Source organism: Schistocerca gregaria, chromosome 2 (assembly GCF_023897955.1).
Source record: "Schistocerca gregaria isolate iqSchGreg1 chromosome 2, iqSchGreg1.2, whole genome shotgun sequence".
Lineage (NCBI taxonomy): Eukaryota > Metazoa > Arthropoda > Insecta > Orthoptera > Acrididae > Schistocerca > Schistocerca gregaria.
In genome coordinates this window covers 124,172,442-124,195,058 of record NC_064921.1, presented here as the reverse complement: position 1 = coordinate 124,195,058, position 22,617 = coordinate 124,172,442, and the positions used below count along the sequence as shown (strand labels likewise).

The 22,617-nt window shown below is 43.0% G+C and overlaps 1 protein-coding gene across 1 annotated transcript in view; it reads left to right on the top strand.

Moving 5' to 3' along the window:
• Positions 1-20,956, top strand: part of LOC126335603 (carbonic anhydrase 13-like) — a 154,382-nt gene extending 133,426 nt beyond the window's left edge. Inside the window, exons 7-8 of the mRNA XM_049999056.1 lie at positions 8,859-9,086; positions 20,505-20,956. Of these exons, the coding sequence (XP_049855013.1) occupies positions 8,859-9,086; positions 20,505-20,738 (462 nt within the window). The 3' untranslated portion in view covers positions 20,739-20,956. The remainder of the gene's footprint in view (positions 1-8,858; positions 9,087-20,504) is intronic.
• Positions 20,957-22,617: the final 1,661 nt, after the last annotated feature.

Genomic DNA, 22,617 nt, shown 5'->3' with positions numbered 1-22,617 from the left:
CGTAGAGGGAGACCGAGAGATGAGTACACTAAGCAGATTCAGAAGGATGTAGGTTGCAGTAGGTACTGGGAGATGAAGCAGCTTGCACAGGATAGAGTAGCATGGAGAGCTGCATCAAACCAGTCTCAGGACTGAAGACAACAACAAACACAGTCTTTGAAGCACAAATACTTTGAATTAAATCAAACATTATGGAGATTTTCATAAATGCAATATTGACTACCTCCCTTGATTTCAATGAAACCCTCGGTATTTCTATATATCTTGTTGCATTCAGAATTAAGCAACACCAACAATCACTTATTTTTAACACGTTTTTCACATACAAGATACTCGGGTGTCAGTATTTATGTGGAGTGGATCCTAAGAGGTGTCATTAGAGGAACCAAATCAAGTATCAGACACAAGTTTCACATAATTTGCCTGATTATTGGAAATTAAACAACACTAAAATGTACTGGTTCATACTTTGACATAAATCTGGCCTCTTAGATTTACTGAAGTGATGACGCAATATTGGTGGCTAACTGGTCTTTCCTCTGGATGTAATTGGCTCTTTTATCTTCCCTCTTGGCGACGATACTTCCAACGTTGGAGCCCTTTTCATTAATAGAGCACCATTTTATACCCGCACGCACATCCGAGGCCTTTCCACATTAGTCCACGTACTGGATGCCACCCCCGGCGCTTGTGCTGTTCACTCACTTGCTGCTCAGACCAGACTGTCCAGTAGCTAGATGCCGACTGACTCCTATTCCACCTTAGAGCCCGCGCCAACCACATTTTGGCGTTGCAAATGGGCAGTACTGTTACTTTTCATTTTGTACAATGTAAGTCTCTAGGTATGAACCAGTTTATACATAGTTTACACAAACATCTTTAAAAAAAAATCACAATATTTAAATACATTAACATGTCGACAAAAGCCACATAATTCTATAACATTTTCCTCCAGTTAATACAAAGAAATTAAATAGTAAAGAAAAAAACAATTTACAAAACTTTCCACTTCATTACAATAGGTCAAAGACATTACATAGTGAAAAATACATACTTGACATTGAACAAAATTAATCAGTTCAAAATATTTAGAGTATTAACTTTGGTGTTACAATATTGGTATGTGACATACATTTCCACATGATATGTCTGGCCGTTCCTGAGTAAAAATAGTCTTTACGGTCGGACGTACAGGCAGACAGAAAGAGGGACAAAATAGCCAGTGGTCGCCAAACGTTATTGCTCAAGAGCCATTACTCACATTGTGGAGTGGCACCGCTGACCACGCTTGTGCCTGTCTTGTTGTTAAAAGGTAACCTACATAATTTAATGTGTAACGGGCCCCCATCAGACTAGCTACCGCACTGGCGTGATAAATTGACCACCGTCCCCCAAGAACTGGTCGTTAAAAGTCGGCACCATTCGGAACTGTCTGTGTCGACTGTTCTGTTGCAGATTAGTGCCACCCTCGGCCATCCAAAAGTTGTGATACTGCAATTCTTGACGAAGTGTTGTTGTGTTCTCTGTATGGGTGGATGATTAATCATTGTTACTGTGAAGGAATTTCCAAAACTTCTCCAAAACTCCTACAAAAACACTTAAAAATCTTGTTTTTCAAATGAATGAAAATTCCAGAATGAGATTTTCACGCTGTAGCGGGGTGTGCGCTGTTATGAAACTTCCTGGCAGATTAAAACTGTGTGCCCGACCGAGACTCGAATTCGAGGCCTTTGCCTTTTGCGGGAAAGTGCTCTATCAACTGAGCTACCCAAGCACGACTCACGTCCCGTCCTCACAGCTTTACTTCCGCCAGTACCTCGTCTCCTACTTTCCAAACTTTACAGAAGCTCTCCTGAGAACCTTGCAGGACTAGCACTCTTGAAAGAAAGGATATTGTGGAGACATGGCTTAGCCACAGGAGGTAGGAGACGAGCTACTGCCGGAAGAAAAGCTGTGAGGGGGGGGGGGGGGGGAGAGGCTGTGAGTCGTGCTTGGGTAGCTCAGTTGGTAGAGCACTTGCCCGCGAAAGTCAAAGGTCCCGAGTTTTAATCTGCCAGGAAGGTTCACGAGTGAAAATTCTTCCATGATGATTTAGCTGTTTAGGAGCTTCATTTATTAGGTAACACAATCCGTTTCACACAACTGTAGGTGCATATTAGGTGATAAACTGTACAGAATATATAAAAAAATGTTTTCATAAAGTGTTGTTAATACGTACTGTATAAAAGCATGAAAACAGCAAGAGGTTTTTACTCGCAACTTCTCACTCCATTAGGCTAGAGAAACTCTACAATGTTCGAACGTACGAGTTGTAAACCGATTAGTTGCGTAACCTCTTAAAATTTTGATTATCGAATGGCTAAACTTGGAATTATACACCGCAATGAAACCGTCGGAAGAGTCAAAACACTTGCTCCAACAAAAAAAAAAAAAAAAAACCTAGGGAATGAGGACAAATCACAGCAATTATAATATATAAGGCCAAAACAGTGATAATGGAGATCGTTTGGTGATACGTGACTGACCAAAGCTGTGTTAGAACACAATCAGTGTCTAAAAAGTTGACCCTTTATTAAACGTGGTCCTAAAATGCAGTCCCCATTAAGAGAGCAGTGCCGTTAGCACAGAAAACGTCGCCGTAAGGTTGATCAAACCATACTTCATATACATTAAATGTATTCCCAACTGTGAAAATGGACAACCTTCAACTGTAGAATGGAATAGTGACAGCGAAGATTTGTGCCGGACAGGAGCTCGAACCCGCATTTTCCGCTTATCCCGAGCGGTCGCCTTACCATCTGGCAATTCGAGTACGACTCAGTGCCGCACTCAAGCTTCCATATGGCTTCAGCCTTGCATCTGGAGCCTGTACTCCTACATCCATTACGTACATTCACGTACAGGTGAGAAACTGCACTTGAAGGCGCTTCCCCGGAATCGGCGGATAAATACCACATTGCACCGCGTGTGTTATTCCGAATTACCATGCAAAATTCGTTTGGACATGCATGCATGCATGAGCGGCGGGTGAAATTGGTACCAAGGCTGGGAATCGAACCTGCGTCTGCTGCTTACTAGGCAGGTGCATTCGCCACTAAGCCACTTTTGCACAGCGGTTCACACAACTGCATGGATTACCTTGGCACGCCTTCCCACTCGATCCAAATCCTCTCTGCCGCGCGTCTTACTTGCCTGCTAAAATGAGGTGCTATTCTAGAAAATGGAGAGCCTCAGCAATTCTGTTCACGTGTAAGTGGGAATTTAAAATGGACTGGGGCACCAGTGAGAATTGAATCGAGAAGGGAGGCATGCGAGAATAATCTGCGCAGTTGTGTGAATCGGTGTGCCGAGGTGGTTTAATGGCTAACCCACCTGCCAAGTAAGCCGGAGACCTGGGTTCGATTTCCAGCCTTGGTACAAATTTTCATTCTCCGCTTCAGTCTATATACATAAAATCATGTATGTATGACACCAGTAAAGACTCTGAAATTGTGTCATGTCATTTGTATAAGTACCTGCACCTTTGTTTCGGGTTGGTCCCCCATTTACATTAGATGCTGAGATGCTGTTCCAGAACATGGAGACCATCGGCAGCTGTGTTCGTGTGTAAGTAGAAATTTAAAGCACGAAATTTAAAGTAGACTGGGGTGGCACTGAGAACTTGGATCGAGGAGAGAGGGGAGCCAGGGTAGTCCGTGCAGTTGTGTCGACTGTTGTGTAAAGATTGCTTAGTGGCTAACGCACCTGCATAGTGAGCAGGAGACCCGGGTTCCATTCCCGGCCTTGGTATAAACTTTCTCGCTCTGCTTCAGTCTATATACGTAAAAATATGTCCGAGACCCGTAAAGTCCTTGAAACTGTGTTATTTCACACCCATAAGATAACTTTGTTGTCCGTCTATCTACCTGTTTTTTTTTTTCTGTCTGACCGACCTACTCTTAAAACACCTCTTTCTCAGGAACGGGTTGACGTATTAATTAGAAATGTAAGCCACATATTGAGGTCTATAGTTACTTGGTGCCAACGGCCTTGCCGCAGTGGCAACACCGGTTCCCGTCAGATCACTGCAGTTAAGCGCTGTCGGGCTGGGCAAGCCCTTGAATGGGTGACCATCCGGTCTGCCGACCACTGTTGGCAAGTGGAGTGCACTCAGCCCTTGTGAGGCAAACTGAGGACCTACTTGACTTAGAAGTATTGGTCCGGGATAGTGCAGTTCTAACCACATGCACCTCCTATGTCCACATCCAGCGACGCCTGTGGGCTGAGGATGACACGGTGGCTGGTTGGTGCCGTTGTGCCTTCATGGGCTGTTCGGGCCGAGTTTAGTACAGTTTTGTTGTTCCTTGGTAGTGTAAAGACCTGAAGTTTCTAGGCAAATGCAATCACATGTCACATACTCTTATACTCGCAAACTCACTCTTCAAAACAAAGAGGGTACTTGCCGTTGATCTGGAATCGCGAAATTTGGCAAAAAGCAAGGTTTCACAGTTCAAATAAAGGAAAAAAATCTGGAAACCAATAACTTGAAATGTCCCCTTTGAAAATTATGAATGACTGTGCTGGTAAACTTCTACGTTATTTGATTTTCAAACAGCCGAGCAAAACTGAACGTACTCACACACTTCTCTCTTTACTTATTCTGATCATCACTAAACTGACACATAATATTTTTAGCGCAACGCAGTCTGACTTTAAATAACCCCTAAAAAAGAATGGCCCTGTCTAAGAATAACCTATACCTTTCATGCATTACTTAACTCACGAAAATCTATGTTACTCGAACTACTGCAATACAGCGAGAGCCAACACTGCCAGCTAAGCAAGATTCTAACTACTGAAGGCACTAACTACTCATGGGCATAGTTAGCAAATGAAAGATTTTGATAGAGAACAAACAATGTATTTACCTTAACAGTGTTCCAAAGTCATCATATATACACAATTTTGTGACATCCAATTAAACAAATTTACTTTTTCTGACGGACACAGGTCCGGATCGTCATCTCAAAACTATGCCATCTCTTTCCCCACATCCACCATTGCTGGCGGCTCACATCTAACTGCCCAACTCTACGCGCTGTTCACATCCAACTGCCCAACACTACACAAGCGAATATTCCAACAGTGAGTCCAACCAGCCACAGACTGCACACAGCACAGTCAGCGATTTTCATACAGAGCACTAAGTGGCGTTACCAACATAAAACACCTAAACAGCCTACTTACATAGCCCGTATGCTCCCCACAAAAAAATTTACAAATTGTTTTGGGCAGTGGACAATACTGATTTGAATTTTTTTTATAAATATAATAACAAACATATCAAATGCACACACTCATTGATACACTGTTGGTCAAAAGCAAAAATTGTTCTCATAGTCCATAAAGGCTTTTCTGATCGTTCACCACAGTAGTACAAAAGAAAATGCACACGGAAGTAGTGGATTTCCTTGCAGTCTTGAAGAAGTAGTGTCGTCCTTCCAACGGAAAGACAGTGCTGACTCTTGACATGCAGTCAGGTGAGGGTCCACAACAGAGGTAACCCACAGCAGAGTCAGTCGAAGTTTTGAAGAATATTGGTAGGTAGGTCATCACAGAGCAGACTCACTGTAGTCCTGGTAGAGATTATGGTATTGGTGGGCCATCAAAGGTGCAGACCCACTGTATTCCCTGTAGAGATGGCCAGCAGCATTCTGTTGCGACTGTGGGGGTGCATAATCACTATCGAAGAGTCTTGCGGATAATATAGCAAGTCCATAAACCACCACTTGTGCACTCACAACCTTATATAATTTTGGGACATCCTATTAAACAAATTTCCTTTTTCTGACGGGCACACGTCCGGATCGTCCGCTCAAAACTCTGACATCTCTCTGCCCATATCCCCCCACTGCTGGCGGCTCACCTCTAACTGCCCAACACTACGTGCTGTTCACATCCAACTGTAGCACTATCTCTGGAGCGGCCGCTCGTATTTCCGGGTCGACGTCTGTCGGGAGTTCACACGAGACGCAGCAGCACTGACGTTCAGTCGGGACGGAGCGCCAGTACTTGCCGACCGCTGGCGACACCCATGAACTGTCAGACGGGAGGAGATTGGAGCGGGACGACCGTTAGTTGGTCGGTCGGTTGGTCGTCTCATCGGGCGACGTGTATTTGGTCTTTTTTACCGTTCCTGGGCCTCGACAGTTGGTCATCTTCCCGGGCGGGTCGGTTCCTTTCTTGCCGTGGCCAATGGGCAAGAGTTACCTCTGCACGGTTGGGTCCGAGTCAGTGTACCAGGGTCGCCGTGTATCCGAGTTCCGAACGGACATGGAGTGGGGTGGGGTGGGGTTGGAGCTGCAGTCAGCGTCGGGCAGCCAAGACTCGCCCGAACGTTGCCGACACACGTAACTTGAGTGGGAATGACCTAGGATTGTCGTTCGGTCGGTAGTGTCATCGGACGACGTGTATGTGGTCGCCGACCGCTTGTGGAAACTCTCTGTGTGTCGAACTGATTCGTGCTCCATGTTCCACAGTGATTGCTTTTACGATTGTTCGAATTCTTGTGTAAGTATGTTTACGTGGAATTGTGTGTAGCTTCTGTGATTTCCACTGAGCAGATGAATGCTGTCTGCCTACTGGAGTCGGCAGTTCGTCGGTTGTGACAGAAGGAATTGATTAAGTTGTTGGTTGGTTCTTAAGCCGTCCCTAGATCGAGCTGCCACCCGATTATTTAGTGTTACCCTTGGCTGTCTGTCTCACCTAAACTGTTGTTTGAGTTTCCTCCCCAGGCCGACCCTTGAAACGCTTCTGAGCACCACTGTTTCTTGTTTGTGATTGTCATTTTATTTGGTCGCTGGCACTATGCTAGGCCTTCAGCCATGTATTAATATTGTCTGTTTTATGTTTAGTATATGGCCATCAGCCGAACATCGTAACAACGTTAAGATTACGCCTCCAGCCATGTTTTATTTAAAATTCTTGTTGCTCTGTACTTAGGCTTTCAGCCGCGTTTGTTTCAGAATCTGTGGCTTTAATATGTAAGTCCTTGTCTGTAAGATTTCTCTTTAATTATCTTCAATTCTTAAAATGGCCTTCAGCTGTACTGTGTAAATGCTTATCTTAAGATTTGTCTTTAATTTTTCGAACAATTGTTTTGCCTTCAGCTGTCAAGATATTTCTAGTTTTCCTAAGATGGTTTACTGTAGTACTGTGTAAATGCTTATCTTTAGAGATTCCCGTTTAGTATGTTGAAATATTATTGGAGTATCGGCCGAGAAATTCAAATGGTTCAAATGGCTCTGAGCGCTATGGGACTTAACATCTCATGTCATCAGTCCCCTCGAACTTAGAACTACTTAAACCAAACTAACCTAAGGACATCACACACATCCATGCCCGAGGCAGGATTCGAACATGCGACCGTAGCGGTCGCGCGGTTCCAGACTGAAGCGCCTAGAACCGAGGAATTAATTTTAATTTTCCTTAATATGCCTTTTAAAGAATTTCCTTTGCTGATCTGAAATATTATTTCGGCCTTTAGCCGAGAAGATATTTTAATTTTACTTAAGTAAGTCACTTGGGCTCCAGCCGTGCGTTGACCCTTGTTGTTTTAAAGAGAAAACTGTGCATTGTGTGTTCTTGTATAACTAACAGTAACTGATCTGTGCCGCTTTCCACAACTTGATCCGCTCTGTCCTGCGTAACCAGATTTCAGCCCCCAACCGAAAATAACTATTTCCAGTCAGTGATCGGTTCATTCATGTAAACACTGCCCACAATATTATGGAGCTACCACCAGCTTGTACAGTGCCTCGTTGAAAACTTGTGTCCATAGCTTGGTGGCGTTTGCCCCACACCCGAACCTTGCCAACAGCTCTTAGAGCAACTGCAAGCTGGACTCATTTGCCCAGGCCATAGTTTCCCAGTCGTCTGGGGTCCAACTGATATGGTTGGGAGAGGTCCTCCACGCGACGTCGTCATGTTAGCAAAGACACTCACTTAGGCCGTCTGCTGCCATAGTCCATTAATGCCAGATTTCGCCGCACTGTCGTATGTTCGTCGCACGTCCCACATTAAGTTCTGCGGTTATTTCACACCAGGAGTTGCTTGTCTGTTAGCGCCGACAACTCTATGCCAAAGCCGCTGTTCTCGGTCATTAAGTGAAGACTGCCGGCCACTGCGTTCTCTGTGGTGAGAGGAGTACTTGATATTTGGTAGTCTCGTCATACTCTTAACACTGTAAATCTCGGAGTATTGAATTCCCTAATGATTTTCGAAATGAATTGTTCCATGTGACTAGCTCGAACTACCACTCCGCATTCAGAGGCTGTTAATTTAACGTCGGAAACATTTTAACGTGAATCGCTTGAGTTCAAATGACAGATCTTTCAATGCACATCAGTTTTACACCTCGTGTATGCGATACTATCACCATCTATATATGTACATAAAGCTATCCCATCACTTTTATCAGCTCAGTGTATATATGTGTGACCTATCAGTGTATATCTGTGTGAGCTATGGAACTATGAGGTCATGTTCGCTGGGATCACCGCAATTGCAGGAGTTCCCATTGCACTACTAAGTTAGTTAATTTCACATGATATCATGGGTGGGGCCTTTTTTTTTTACTGCTTACATCACCAGTTACGGTTCTTACGATCATTAGAGGAATATGCTGAGCACCCAGCCATAGTCTCAGAATGTGCGTATCCAAGCAAATAGCCCTCTTCACGCCAGTTAGACATTTGTTGCATGCTATTTATGGCTTTGGAGATTTAATGGTCAGCACTGTGGAATTCCCCCTAAAGCCCACCCGTTGATCTGGTGGCCCTTATGCTGTTGTATATCGCTTTTGTGTCGTGTTTTTGCAGCTTGCCGAAGAGGATAATCCATCTCTGGCGCCTATAGTAGCAGCACTGCCCAGTGTCCGCCAGCCTGGTCAGACTGCTTCCCCAGAGGAGCCGATAATCTACAACAACCTCTTCTCCGACGCCATAGACGACTACTATACCTACAATGGCAGCTTAACCACGCCACCCTGTAGCGAGCCAGTTGTGTGGCTCGTTTATTTCCTTCAAGAAGGCGTCTCCAAATCGCAGGTAACAACGTTTGACCCTAACTACTTATGTAGTGTGTAACAGGTATAAGTACAAGTACTTGTGTTGGTGACTGGGGACATTGTAATGAGACACATTACACCAGTGTTTAGGTCATTTGCAGACTAACAATTAAAGCCATTTCAAGTCATATGTTTTAGGTTGGTTAGTACCTTCAAGTACATCTGGCAAGAGCAAGCCATTAACGCCTATTTTCCCCAGGGCAGCAGGGCAGGTGCAGTACGACCATGCAGAAAACATCAGGTTGTAAAATTTGTGACGTGTTTGAGGGAAGACTGTTTGGCGCAGAAAGAAAAACAACCATCACACTGATGTGTGTACAATTAAGCTACTACATATAAAATATCTACGTTTATACTCATTACAATAAATTATACACATTACACCCTAATAAAAACTTTGAGGTTCGCCGATGACATTGTAATTCTGCCAGAGACAGCAAAGGACTTGGAAGAGCAGTTGAACGGAATGGACAGCGTCTTGAAAGGAGGGTATAAGATGAACATCAACAAAAGCAAAAGCAAAACGAGGATAATGAAGTGTAGTCGAATTAAGTCGGGTGATTCTGAGGGAAATAGATTAGGAAATGAGACAAAGTAGTAAAGAAGTTTGGCTATTTGGGGAGCAAAATAACTGATGATGGTCGGAGTAGATAGGATATAAAATGTCGTCTGGCAATAGCAAGGAAAACGTTTCTGAAGAAGAGAAATTTGTTAACACCGAGTATAGATTTAAGTGTCAGGTAGTCGTTTATGAAAGTATTTGTATGGCGTGTAGCCATGTATGGAAGTGAAACATGGACGCTAAATAGTTTGGACAAGAAGAGAATAGAAGCTTTCGAAATGTGATGCTACAGAAGAATGCTGAAGATTAGATGGGTAGATCACATAAATGATGAGGAGGTATTAAATAGAATTGGGGAGAAGATGAATTTGAGGCACAACTTGACAAGAAGAAGGAACCGGTTGGTAGGACATGTTCTGAGACATCAGGGGATCACAAATTTAGCATTGGAGGGTAAAAATCGCATAGGGAGACCAAGAGATGAATACACTAAGCAGGTTCAGAAGAATGTAGATTGCAGTAGGTACTGGGAGATGAAAAGGCTTGCACAAGATAGAGTAGCATGGAGAGCTGCATGAAACCAGTCTCAGGACTGAAGACTACAACAACAACACCCTGTATATTACGGACTGGATTGGGTTGTGCCTAGCAAATAGAAAACAGTGTGTCTTTGTTAATGGAGAGAATTCTTCGGACTTACAAAATCATTTTAGGTATACATGATGTATGGTTTACAGCACTACTACTGTTCACTGTATCTACCTGGTGAACATTAGTAAAACCGACAAATTGCAGTGATGGGTTCCTAACTGGAAACGGAAGAAAAAGTTCCTATGAACATGTATCTGGAAATGGATGATGTGCGTTCAATGACAGCAAGTCATCCTGGAACACAGTAGAGAGCTGCAACTCATCCATGTCACAACAAATGTTCAAAGAGGCCTCCATGGGATGGATGCAGTACACGCGTTCACATGTCGCATCACCAACTGCCTTCCTGTTTTGCACGTTCTGGACTCTCTCTGAATAGCATTACAGGCGTCGTGAACATGTTTTTAAATAGTCTGCACATCAGGAACTGGTTCAGGGTACACAACGCTTTCCAGATGCCCCCATAGGTAAAAAGCCCGGTGATGTAGCAGGCCATGCTAAGGGGCCCCTCGTGTTCTATTCAACGTCCGGTGTAGGTGTTGTTGAGGCTTCGGCAAACTATAATGCGGAAGTGGGGTGGTGTTCCATCACGAAGATACCACATAACCTGCAGTACTGCGAAAGGCATTGACTAGAAGAAGGGATCGGTTGGTAGGACATGTTCTGAGACATCGAGGGATCACCAATTTAGTACTGGAGGTGAGCGTGGAGGGTCAAAGTCGTAGAGGGAGACCAAGAGATGAATACACTAAGCAAATTGAGAAGGATGTAGGTTGCAGTAGATACAGGGAGATGAAAAAGCTTGCACAGGATAGGATAGCGTGGAGAGCTGCATCAAACCAGTCTCAGGACTGAAGACCACAACAACAACATATGAAAAGAAAAGAAGCAAAAGGTAGGCCAGGAACCTGATGGCTCTGTGATTTCTAAAACGCAGTAAATAATTAACCAGTTTCTTCATGAATAGCATATATCGGATAGTAACAGAGACATAGATGAATTAATATATTTATAAGCATGCTCCTACCGTTTCTTCGTGTAACTGTGGAGTACTTATGGCCTGACGCCATCGATAGTAATCGGCCACTTCATGTACTATTCAAGTTACATGCCTGTAATTCATACCAATTTAGGTTTACACTAATAGCTTTCTAAAGACACGGCGATCGACAAAATCGGATGAAGCGTTTAAATTTTGGAAATTAGTTGCTGGGTGTTCGGTCAGATACTCAACTTTAAGCTAATAAAGATATTGAAAATCTGATTACACCATCCGAATCGTCGTCGGGTAATAGTAATGTACTTGTTTTTTTTTTTTTTGAGGTATCATGATTCCTCTGGCTATTATTAATTTCTGTATGAACTGCGAAATGTCTGCCATTATGGTTTCACGAAGTCAGCCATCTTTGGCGGTCTCGGCATACAGCGTCACCAACGAATTCCCAGCCACGCGGCTGGACCGGTCGTGGGCGGTACCATGCGGTTGCTAAGCTAAAGTCCGGGACTGGAAGCGAAAGAAGGGCTATAATGGCTACAGACCAGACAAATAGAGGGCGTGGTCGCTACCGAGTGGCCCCGGCCGCTCCAAATCCGAACATATAATATTTACAGTTCGCCACAACTCGCCCGTTACCTCACAGTCTGTAGGCCGTAGATGACGATATGCGGATTGATAATGTTGGTTGGTTGGCTGATCTGAGGAAGCAAGGTCGTCGTTTCCATCGGATTGCAAGGAAATCGGCCATGCCCTTTCAAGGGAACCATCCCTGCATTTACCTCAAGCGATTTATCGAAATTACGGAGAACCTAAATCAGGATGGCCGGATTTGAACCGTAGTCCTCCCAAATGAGAGTCCAGTGTGCTAGCCACTGAGCTACCTCGCTCGGTTGATGAGGTCAGTTCTGGTGAAGGCTGCTTCGTTGGTAGAGAGGACTGATAACAGTCATCGCATAATTGTGATGGTCTGATGCAAAAACCACCGACAAATCGTTCCTGATAATCCCTGCGCTGGTTGCAGGTGATGGGGATAGCAGCGGCTGTCATGCAGGATACACATAACCGGATTTTGGCTTATACCATGTGGGCTGACCATTTGCCTGGAACTTACACTAGGGTTCTGTAGGACGCGGTCCTCAGAATCTGATGTACGCACAGTCCGCCGCCGCCCTGTGCGTTCGTCTTGCTGAAAGGACCCATGACCACATAAAAGTCCAAAAATGGCTTGAAATGTTGTGCCATGTGGTTTGTGTCTGTGAGGGTAATTGTTTTGTTATAGCTGTGCTGCCTCTCGATCGTTTCCATCTGCTTGTATATTTTGTGTGAAATCTTATGGGACTTAACTGCTAAGGTCATCTGTCCCTAAGCTTACACACTACTTAACCTAAAGTATACTAAGGACAAACACACACACACCCCATGCCCGAGGGAGGACTCGAACCTCCGCCGGGATCAGCAGCACAGTCCATGACAGCAGCGGCTTAGACCGCTCCATCTGCCTGGTCGTACACAATCTTTGCTTGCTGCCGTCAATCACGCCACAGCCAGAAACACACAAGGAACGCACAGCACATGGTGGAAGGAACTTTCCTTCCTCAGCGCCATCTATCGTGGCAACGATACGTTTCCGGACGCATGTTCATAGGACCTTTTTCCCTCCGTTTCCTGTCAGAATTCGGTTCCTGCAGTTTGTCGGTTTTATTCATGTTCGGCATGTATAGACGGCCTAATGTATAACGCTGGAATCTCCGAGAAGTGGTTCTCAGATGATGCAGTGGTGCCTTGGGAAGTCACAGTATTTCAAAACTGTAGCGAAATACAGGGAGAACTACTGGGATAGGCAGTTCAGCTTTTAACACACCACTATTATAATTTTCGCACTGCAACATGAAATACTTTGATATATTAAAATCAATTTTGTCATTTTTTGGCACCGTGTTTCCCAAAGATTCAGTCAACTTGGTTTTTTTTTTTTTTTTTTTTTTTTTTTTTTTTTTTTTTTTTAGAAGTTTGCCCACCAACCTTTGTAACCAATACTGAACGATTTTTCATGCAGTACGCTAGTAAATTTACATTTTGAACTTGATTCAGTTACTTTCATTGCATATCCTGTAGGTGAGTACACACGATCACTCCGCTTTACATATCTTTTAACTACCCCAAAGTCACGGTCACAGGGGACGAAAGAGTCTCTCCGTGTACGATAATATTGTACAATTTTGTCGAACCTTCCTACCAGACTCATGATAAAGCGTGTGGCTGTGCGGTTTCGGTTTTGACCACTACAGGAATCTGAAAATAAATGGAGCTTCTTGGTGTTGTCAGGTAGGTTACTACATATGTAATGATTAAGAAGTGAGCACACCTCACTGGGTCCTTTTCTGCCCAAGCACTCGTGATATAAATGATGTACTGAGGCTCCCGTTTCCATATCATGGGTGCAAAACAAGTACATCCGTAGCTGTCTCATGTAAAATACCTCTTGCTCTGGAATGTGCAGCAAGGGCAAATTCTCCATGTAATCAATATATGCGATGTCATCTCGTTTAACACAATTTACTGTTAGTGCCTTATTTTGTTGTCGAACTTTTGTGATCTACGCTTATGTACCAACAGCTCCTCAGTTGCAACACGCTTAGCGTTATTATTTAGAAAATTACTTTTAATATCCTAACCGAGCTCGTCACAAGTAGCACACACATCTTTTTGTGACCTTCCAAATGCATAGCCGAAGTGCTCCTTGTAATACTTCAAATAAAATGAATAAGTAACTTTAATGTCTGGATAATTTTTGCAAAATAGTGCATGCATGATTGTTACTTTTAGCTTGGCATTCAAGTACTTGATATTTCGATTTACGTGATGTGTTTCCTTTACTGGGAAAGAGGAAATATGCTCATTTATTTTTTTCACAAACTGCTCCTGCTACAGCTTTGTTTCTAGAGTCTTCTGGGTTTCGTCGATTTTCTTTTGAAGGTTTCCCTGCAGCCAGCAAGTCAAAACATTGTGGCGTCTGGTCTTTGGCATATACTTCCGTGGTCTACGGCGAGGAACATCAGACAAAATCAGCTGGCCTTGTAGGAAAATGTCTTGCTCCGTTTTAGTTTCAAATTCACTGAAATTTTTCAAAATTGTTTTCTTGTCTAGTTCACTGAATTTTGTAAAACACTTCATACTGCTTTTGAAATCAAACAAAAGCTACTACTTTTGGCTTTAGTGCTTTGTAAAGGGTGTTTAGGCAAACTGTTATCTGCATAAACCCGTGGAAATATAAATTTAGTACTGCAGATTTTGAATTTATTTGAGCTTAAATACAGAAGAGACTGTATTTATGCTATGTGGCTGAAGATTAATAATTACGGTATAATTCGTTGATTGATCCCAGTGAACACAATAAGCCTACATTAAAATTGTGATATATTAATTTTATAGGTTTTAATTAGTGAAGATGAAGTGAATGTTTGCCCCATGCAAATGTGATTTTAATTGTTCTGCTGGTAATTATGTTGAAAGCTTATTTTATATTAGCTTATGTTTTTAATAAGATGTAACCTACATAAAAGTTAGGTTAGAACCTTACCTGCAATCGGGTCCTGTAGATCTGTCTGCAATGACTTTCCCCGAATAACTGACGTGTTCATTTCCCTTTATTTTACACCTTGTAATCTTATTTTGTTTGTATTCTTCGGCATTTCGTTGGCCATTTTTGCATTTTCGAGGTGATTCATTAGTATAACTGTCCATGTTTGCACACAAATCAACTATAAAACTACAATCATCTCTGTTGCTTGAAGAGTTTACTGAAATGGTCACCAGATAGCAGCAGAGTAGTTGTTTTGAAAGGGGCATCAGTGCAGGACTAGTGCCCCTTTCAAAACATTCAACAGACTCATTGCCTTTCCTGCCTATGTTATGCATTGGACTGATGCCGTTTTCATACGAAATGTTGTAGCTATCTCTATAGATACCGGATCCAAGCATAACTCAATAGGGCAAAAAATGTGACTCGTGCTCTTTTCAAAACAACTGATCCAACTATAGTTCTTCAGTGAGGGAGTGTTGTCGACTGAAAGGTCTAAGGAGAGGCAAGATGTAATCCAGTGGCTTACATAAGACCATAATGAAATTGGAAAACATGGGCACCTGGAAGAGGGAAGTGTCCTATCCCGATGGAAGCTATTCATGATGTTGCTATTGCGCATGCCCCATGTAGTTAATGTGCTTGTGCAATGTCACGAGAATTGTCGATCTCCAGGTAAATAGTATGGAATGTTTCGCTGTCTGGTTTACACAAGTACCCATCCAAGATCCAGGTAGTGCTGCAGCCGAAACCTCATGGTCTGCAGCAACGTTCTGAATTTGCCCTTTGGTTTCTGGCACAGACCGGAGCTGATTACGTTTGACCGGGCAGTACTCAGTGAAGTGGTAGCCACATTTTACACTAAGGGTGCAGTTGATACACAGAACCGCCGAACGTGGAGTACTGTTAATTTTCATGTTGTGCACGAAGAGCCATTGTCGTATGTGACTGTGTGGTGTGGAATCACAAGCACCTTTATTCTCGGTCTGTTTGTTTTTGAAGAGAATACACGAAGAGGGCCCGTCAGCTGTACCACGATGTCTGCAGCTTATCAAAACCTACCAGTGCAGCATGCCATTCCTGCTTTGGAGGGGTGCATCTGTGAGGAAACCGCTGTTTCGTGGAACACGGGGCAACACATAACGCCGCTCACCCAGTGAAAGGACTACTTAATGCAACCTTCCACGAACATGTTACCTCCACAGGTTTTCCAGCTGACTAGCCTACAAGTTCACCTGATGTGAATTGTGACGTCTCGTTTTGTCTCGGCTCGATAGTGACTGCTGTCCCAGTCGAGATGACGTGGAACGGCGTTCGTCGATCACGACAACGCCAATCTGTAACTATTATAAAAACAAACTCCTTGCACGGTTTGGTTATGTTTCAGATACTGTCAAAACTGATATCAATGTCGCGATGGAGCACCACGCCGGAGTGTGTGAGCCGACTTTGCTTGTAATTACAGCAACGGTGTTCGATGTCCATCGATCTTCTCCACTTATAAATGTAGCGACTGCACCACTCGATAACACGATTACTCCCTTGATCTGAAATGAAAACCAAAAGTCCTTTGGATGTTCGCGACAGACTTTTCAGTCTACGCGAACTTGCTGACTGTAGTTCTTACGCCCGGTTTGAGAATGGGTATTCAATCGTTGAAAACATAATGTCTTGAATCATGAATCCATCACCCAAGCCGATGTCACATCATGATTTTTCTGACGATATTATATTGTTCATTATTATTCCGTCGCCAAGGCGTCGCTACGTCACGTATTCAACAACTACACGGCGTAATTCCAGAGATAGCATACCCTTGAGCAATGTTCAGAATGTGTCGTGTTTCGGTGTAAACTTAATGCTGTTTACAGTTAAATTGTCACTAAATCACTTTTCACTTTTATGTTATCTGTAGAATCAATTAATTCCACAAATACACTTTAAATGTCACTGATGTATGCGACACGAAGAATTAAAGTTCAATTAAAGTTTATTGTTCTTCGTAATTATTTGTGCCTACACTGAGCACACACACCGATTTTTCATTCAGGGAATTGCGTCTGTTAGCATCAGCAATTCTGACTTTGACGATAGCTTCTGACAACACGGCGCAATTGTAAGCTCTTCGTGATTGCGTTTATCTGTTGCCTACTCAAGTCTAATAATTGAGTTTATGTCGGCGATCAGTCTCTTTCTGTGTCCTTTGATGTTAGTGACTATTAAGTGTCACGAAGGCTAAGTCCCATCACAAATCAGCAACCACACGAGTTATTTTTCTGTCACACATATCAGCTATCCCGTTATCTGTCTAAATGGTAAAGATGATTTTACTTCAATCCAACGTCTGACTAATACTTCCAACCGTAAAAGTTTTAAACTTCAGATCGGTTTTAAAGGAATCTAGCAGCGCTTAACATGGGTACTACTCTTGCAAGAGTACAAGAGAGAAGTGAAGTTAACATCTTCATTGCAGAGTTCATTGTAGTCACAGCGAACTTACAGCTCGATGCAGCTACAATTCTCTTCAAGGATAAATGTTTTCTTTGGTCCATTTATGGTCTGGGGTTTTACCTTCGTAAATAACGATTTTTTGAGTTCATTCTTTAAAGTTTCTGTTTCGTATCATGTGGTATTCTTTCATTCAGTCCTTTCTTTATGTTAAGCATTAGTATTTACGTAACATTCTTGCTAATCAAACTGTCAAGACTAAATTATGTTGTCAGTAGCTGTCATCAGTGTCAGGATGACTGATATTTTTATTTTTTTTTGCAACAAAAGGGTGTTCATATGGGTTCTAGAATTGAGGTGTTACAGAATCCACGTGACTTTTGGCCCAGGAACATCTAAAATGAACTGCAACTGCTGTGAACAATTGTTGAGTAGGTTGTTTTACAGATTCGGTATCTCATCAACGTATCTGGTGCTCAAATTCATGAAATTGCGTAAGCAGCAGTTAATAATAAAATCGGCGTTATGGCTTTTTCACTTGTTTGAGCTCTCCTACCCGTGCCCGGCTCCTAACCCATTTAATACAGCAACATTTCTATAAGACTTTGCTGAATTCACAGCGCCAGATTTTCACCTGGTGGCCAAAACTGGAACTAAATTTATCCAGCATAAATCGGTTCCAAATTAATATATCATAACATGTATTATGTTCCTCTGTGGGTTGTTGTTGTTGTTTTGGTCTTCAGTCCTGTGACTCGTTCGATGCAGCTCTCCATGCTATCCTATCCTGTGCAAGCTTCTTCATCTCCCAGTACCTACTGCAACCTACATCCTTCTGAATCTGCTTAGTGTATTCATCTCCTGCTCTCCCTCTACGATTTTTACCCTCTACGCTGCTCTCCAATATTAAATCGGTGATCCGTTGATGCCTCAAACCATGTCCTACCAACCGATCCCTTCTTCTAGTCAAGTAGTGCTACAAACTTGTCTTCTCCCCAATCCTATTCAATACCTCCTTATTAGTTATGTGATCTACCCATCTAATCTTCAGCATTCTCCTGTAGCACCACATTTCGAAAGCTTCTATTATCTTCTTGTCTAAACTATTTATCGTGCACGTTTCACTTCCATACATCTACATTCATACTCCGCAAGCCACCTGACGGTGTGTGGCGGAGGGTACCCAGAGTACCTCTATTGGTTCTCCCTTTTATTCCAGTCTCGTATTGTTCGTGGAAAGAAGGATTGTCGGTATGCTTCTGTGTGGGCTCAAATCTCTCTGATTTTATCCTCATGGTCTCTCTACGTAGGAGGGAGCGATATACTGCTTGACTCACACTCCATACAAATACTTTCAGAAACGACTTCCTGGCACTTAAATCTATACTCAATTTCTCTCCTTCAGAAACGCTTTCCTTGCCATTGCCAGTCTACATTTTATATCCTCTCTACTTAGACTATCATCAGTTATTTTGCTCCCCAAGTAGCAAAACTCATTTACTACTTTCAGCTTCTCATTTCCTAATCTAATTCCCGCAGCATCACACGATTTAATTTGAATACATTCCATTATCCTCGTTTTGCTTTTGTTTGGGTTCATCTTATATCCTGCTTTCAAGACACTGTCCATTCCGTTCAACTGCTCTTCCAGGTCCTTTGCTGTCTCTGCCACAATTACAATGTCATCGGCGAACCTCAAAGTTTTTATTTCTTGGATTTTAATTCCTACTCCAAATTTTGCTTTTGTTTCCTTTACTGCTTGCTCAATATACAGATTGAATAACATCGGGGATAGGCTACAACCCTGCCTCACTCCACTGCCAACCACTGCTTCCCTTTCATGTCCCTCGACTCTTGTAACTGCCATCTGGTTTCTGTACAAATTGTAAATAGCCTTTCGCTCTCTGTATTTTACCCCTGACATCTTCAGTATTTGACAGAGAGTATTCCAGTCAACATTGTTAAAAGCTTCCTCTAAGTCAACAAATGCTAGAAACGTAGGGTTGCTTTTACTTAATCTATTTTCTAAGATAAGTCGTGTAGGCTCTCCCCGACTTTATTCAATCTGTATATTGAGCAAGCAGTGAAGGAAACAAAAGAAAAATTTGGAGTAGGTATTAAAATCCAAGAAATAAAAACTTTGGGGTTCGCCGATGACATTGTAATTGTGGCAGAGACAGCAAAGGACCTGGAAGAGCAGTTGAACGGAATGGATAATGTCTTGAAAGGAGGATATAAGATGAACATAATCGAAAACAAAAGGAAGATAATGGAATGTACTCGAATTAAGTCGGGTGATGCTGATGGAATTAGATTAGGAAATGAGACACTTTAATTAGTGAAGGTGTTTTGTTATTTGGGGAGCAAAATAACTGATGATGGTCGAAGTAGAGAGGATATAAATTGTAGACTGGCAATGGCAAGGAAAGCGTTTCTGAAGAAGAGAAACTTGTTAGATCGAGTATAGAATTAAGTGTCAGGAAGTCGTTTCTGAAAATATTTGTGTGGAGTGAGGCGATGTATGGAAGTGAAACATGGACGATAAATAGTTTGGACAAGAAGAGAGTAGGAGCTTTCGAAATGTGGTGCTACAGAAGAATGCTGAAGATTAGGTGGGTAGATCACATAACTAATAAGGAGGTATTGAATAGGATTGGGCAGAAGAGGAGCTTGTGGCACAACTTGACTAGAAGAAGGGATCTGTTGGTAGAACATGTTTTGCGGCATCAAGGGATCACCAATTTTGTATTGGAGGGCAGCGTGGAGGGTAAAAATCGTGGAGAGCAGGAGATGAATACACTAAGCAGATTCAGAAGGATGTAGGTTGCAGCAGGTACTGGGATATGAAAAGCTTGCACAGGATAGAGCAGCATGGAGGGCTGCATCAAACCAGTCTCAGGACTGAAGACCACCACCACAACAACAACAAGATAAGTCGTAGGGTCAGTATTGCCTCACGTGTTCCAACATTTCTAAGGAATCCAAACTGATCTTCCCCGAGGTCTGTTTCTACCAGTTTTTCCATTCGTATGTGAAGATAGCACTTTAATTATAACTACCTGGTAGCTGCATGCGAATAAAAAATGAAGTATCAAACTGTATTTTTTCGGCGTTTAGTCACAGTGAGTGTGGTGAGAACCAGATTCTTACTTGTTCGCAGTTGGCAGAGTTCCGGAAACTGCAGACCACAAACGGCCCCATGGTGAACAACTTCCGGCAGGTGCATAAGAAGATGGACCGCGGCCTCGTGTTTCACCCCAGTTGCACCCACAGACCGTGCAACTCGAGCTCAGGGACAGGGCGCCAACGAGACGGTGGGCGTCGCGCGGCAACCCAGTCTGGCCGGCACGGCGTCTCCAAGAGCCACGGTGCAGCGCGGCGCAGCCAGCACTAGCTGCCTGCCTCCAGGATCTGCTGCTGGAGTACCTGGCCCGCGCTCACCGACCCACTCTGCTGTTCTGCTTGGCGACCTCGCTAATGCTATGTTTGACCTTCCTAGCAGCACTGGGGTCAATATGGCCCCATAAGCACGATGAAAATGTATGTCTCCTTTGTTTTCAATACTATTATTTTCAAAATATATTACTTTATGAGTGAGTTGCACCCAATGATCTTGCTTCGTTTTTATATTTACAACCCATTAAAATTTCTTCACGGTTTTTGCACTGTCAAGGGGAGACCGCGACATTTGGAACGCGGATTTACTTCTGACTTCGTGCACTCGTAGTACTCCATTAGGACAAGAAAATGTGTAAGCAGTAGAGCATACTTCTCAAGCGTCATTGAGAAAATTGCAAGATAATTTCGGTCGTCAAGTATATACCTGTGCCTGGCCGTTTTTGCCATGAAGCGGCGGCGGCAGCGGCAGCCGAGTGAGGCTCGAAGTTTGTTACCCCCGAGCGAAACTGAGCGTACCACTACATGACCTTACAACCGCCCAACTATACCGGATAATGAATACTGGTGGAAGAGTAAACCGCATGGAAACGAAAGATCCCCTACGGGATTGGGATCAAATCTGGAAGACCATCCACAACAAAGTGCTCGCAACAAATATCAGATCAACGTGGTATAAAGTAGTTAATGAGACCACACCTACGAAAGAAAAATTACACAGAATACGATTGTCGGCAACTGACAGATGTGGGGAGTGTGCTCTCATAGACAACTTACAACACAGATATGCCTGCGGAGAAAATTTGTCTGGGAATGGTGCAAAATAAACCTTGCCTCTATCTGCAGGACAGCTAGACAGACATTCTCCATCACATCGGTGTTGCAACCTGATGGCACTTACTGTCCCATCACGAAGAAAATTACGTGGCCATGGCTGACTGGACATCCTCTGCATTACCTAATTCAAGCCGAAGATGCGCCATCTTACCGGGGCTACAGAGTATATCTAGCCACACAATTACAACTGCTGACGAATGATGACAAATACAGACAAAAGTTCGCCAACTATATACCAGCATTGAGAATAACGTCCCAATAACGACAAAGACGATGGAAAAAAAAAACGAACAAGGAACGACGGAGTAGATGTAGGCACTGCGTCCGACTGTTCATAACGTTGATGGCAGTGTGTTTTGTATTTTTTTTCCTTCACTTCCATATACTCCACATCACAACCAGTGTGTGGCATCCGGCAACTAGGCACTCAGTGCTAAGAGGAGACAACTGCTGACATAGGAGATAACAAAGAAATGGGGAAAATGGAACGAGACCAAGCATATGCTTGGGGTATACCATAATAGGCAACCCTCGAGAAGACGAGCGTTGAGTGCCGTCAATAAGCCGAGATATCCCACGCAAAGAATAGTGGAAACAAATTACAAAAAACTTTTTTGTGTATTAAAGCAGTAAGAAATAAAAAAAGCAGATGAAAATAAAAGCTTTGCAGCAAAGATTCATCGACAGGAATGAAACGTTTCCTTTGGTGCAGAAGCAACGCACCTTGAAATTTCCACTGCAGTGACAACAGCGTTTCTTTTCTTGATGCAGCAGAAGCATCCTTTGTATTAAACGTTCTTTTAACGGCATAAGCTACGTAATCGCTGGATTGATTCCCGTTCGTCTCTTTTCTGTTATTTCTAACACAGTCATTTTCTTTACTATTTATATTGCAATTGATATAATGGGAAAAATACATGTAATCGGATGAACTTCTGTTAAATTTACAATGTTATTCGACAGTCTAAAAAATTTTATTATCACAAATAATATAATATTCGTAACTAGCGACTGGTAAAAGACCAAACGCATAAACTGAT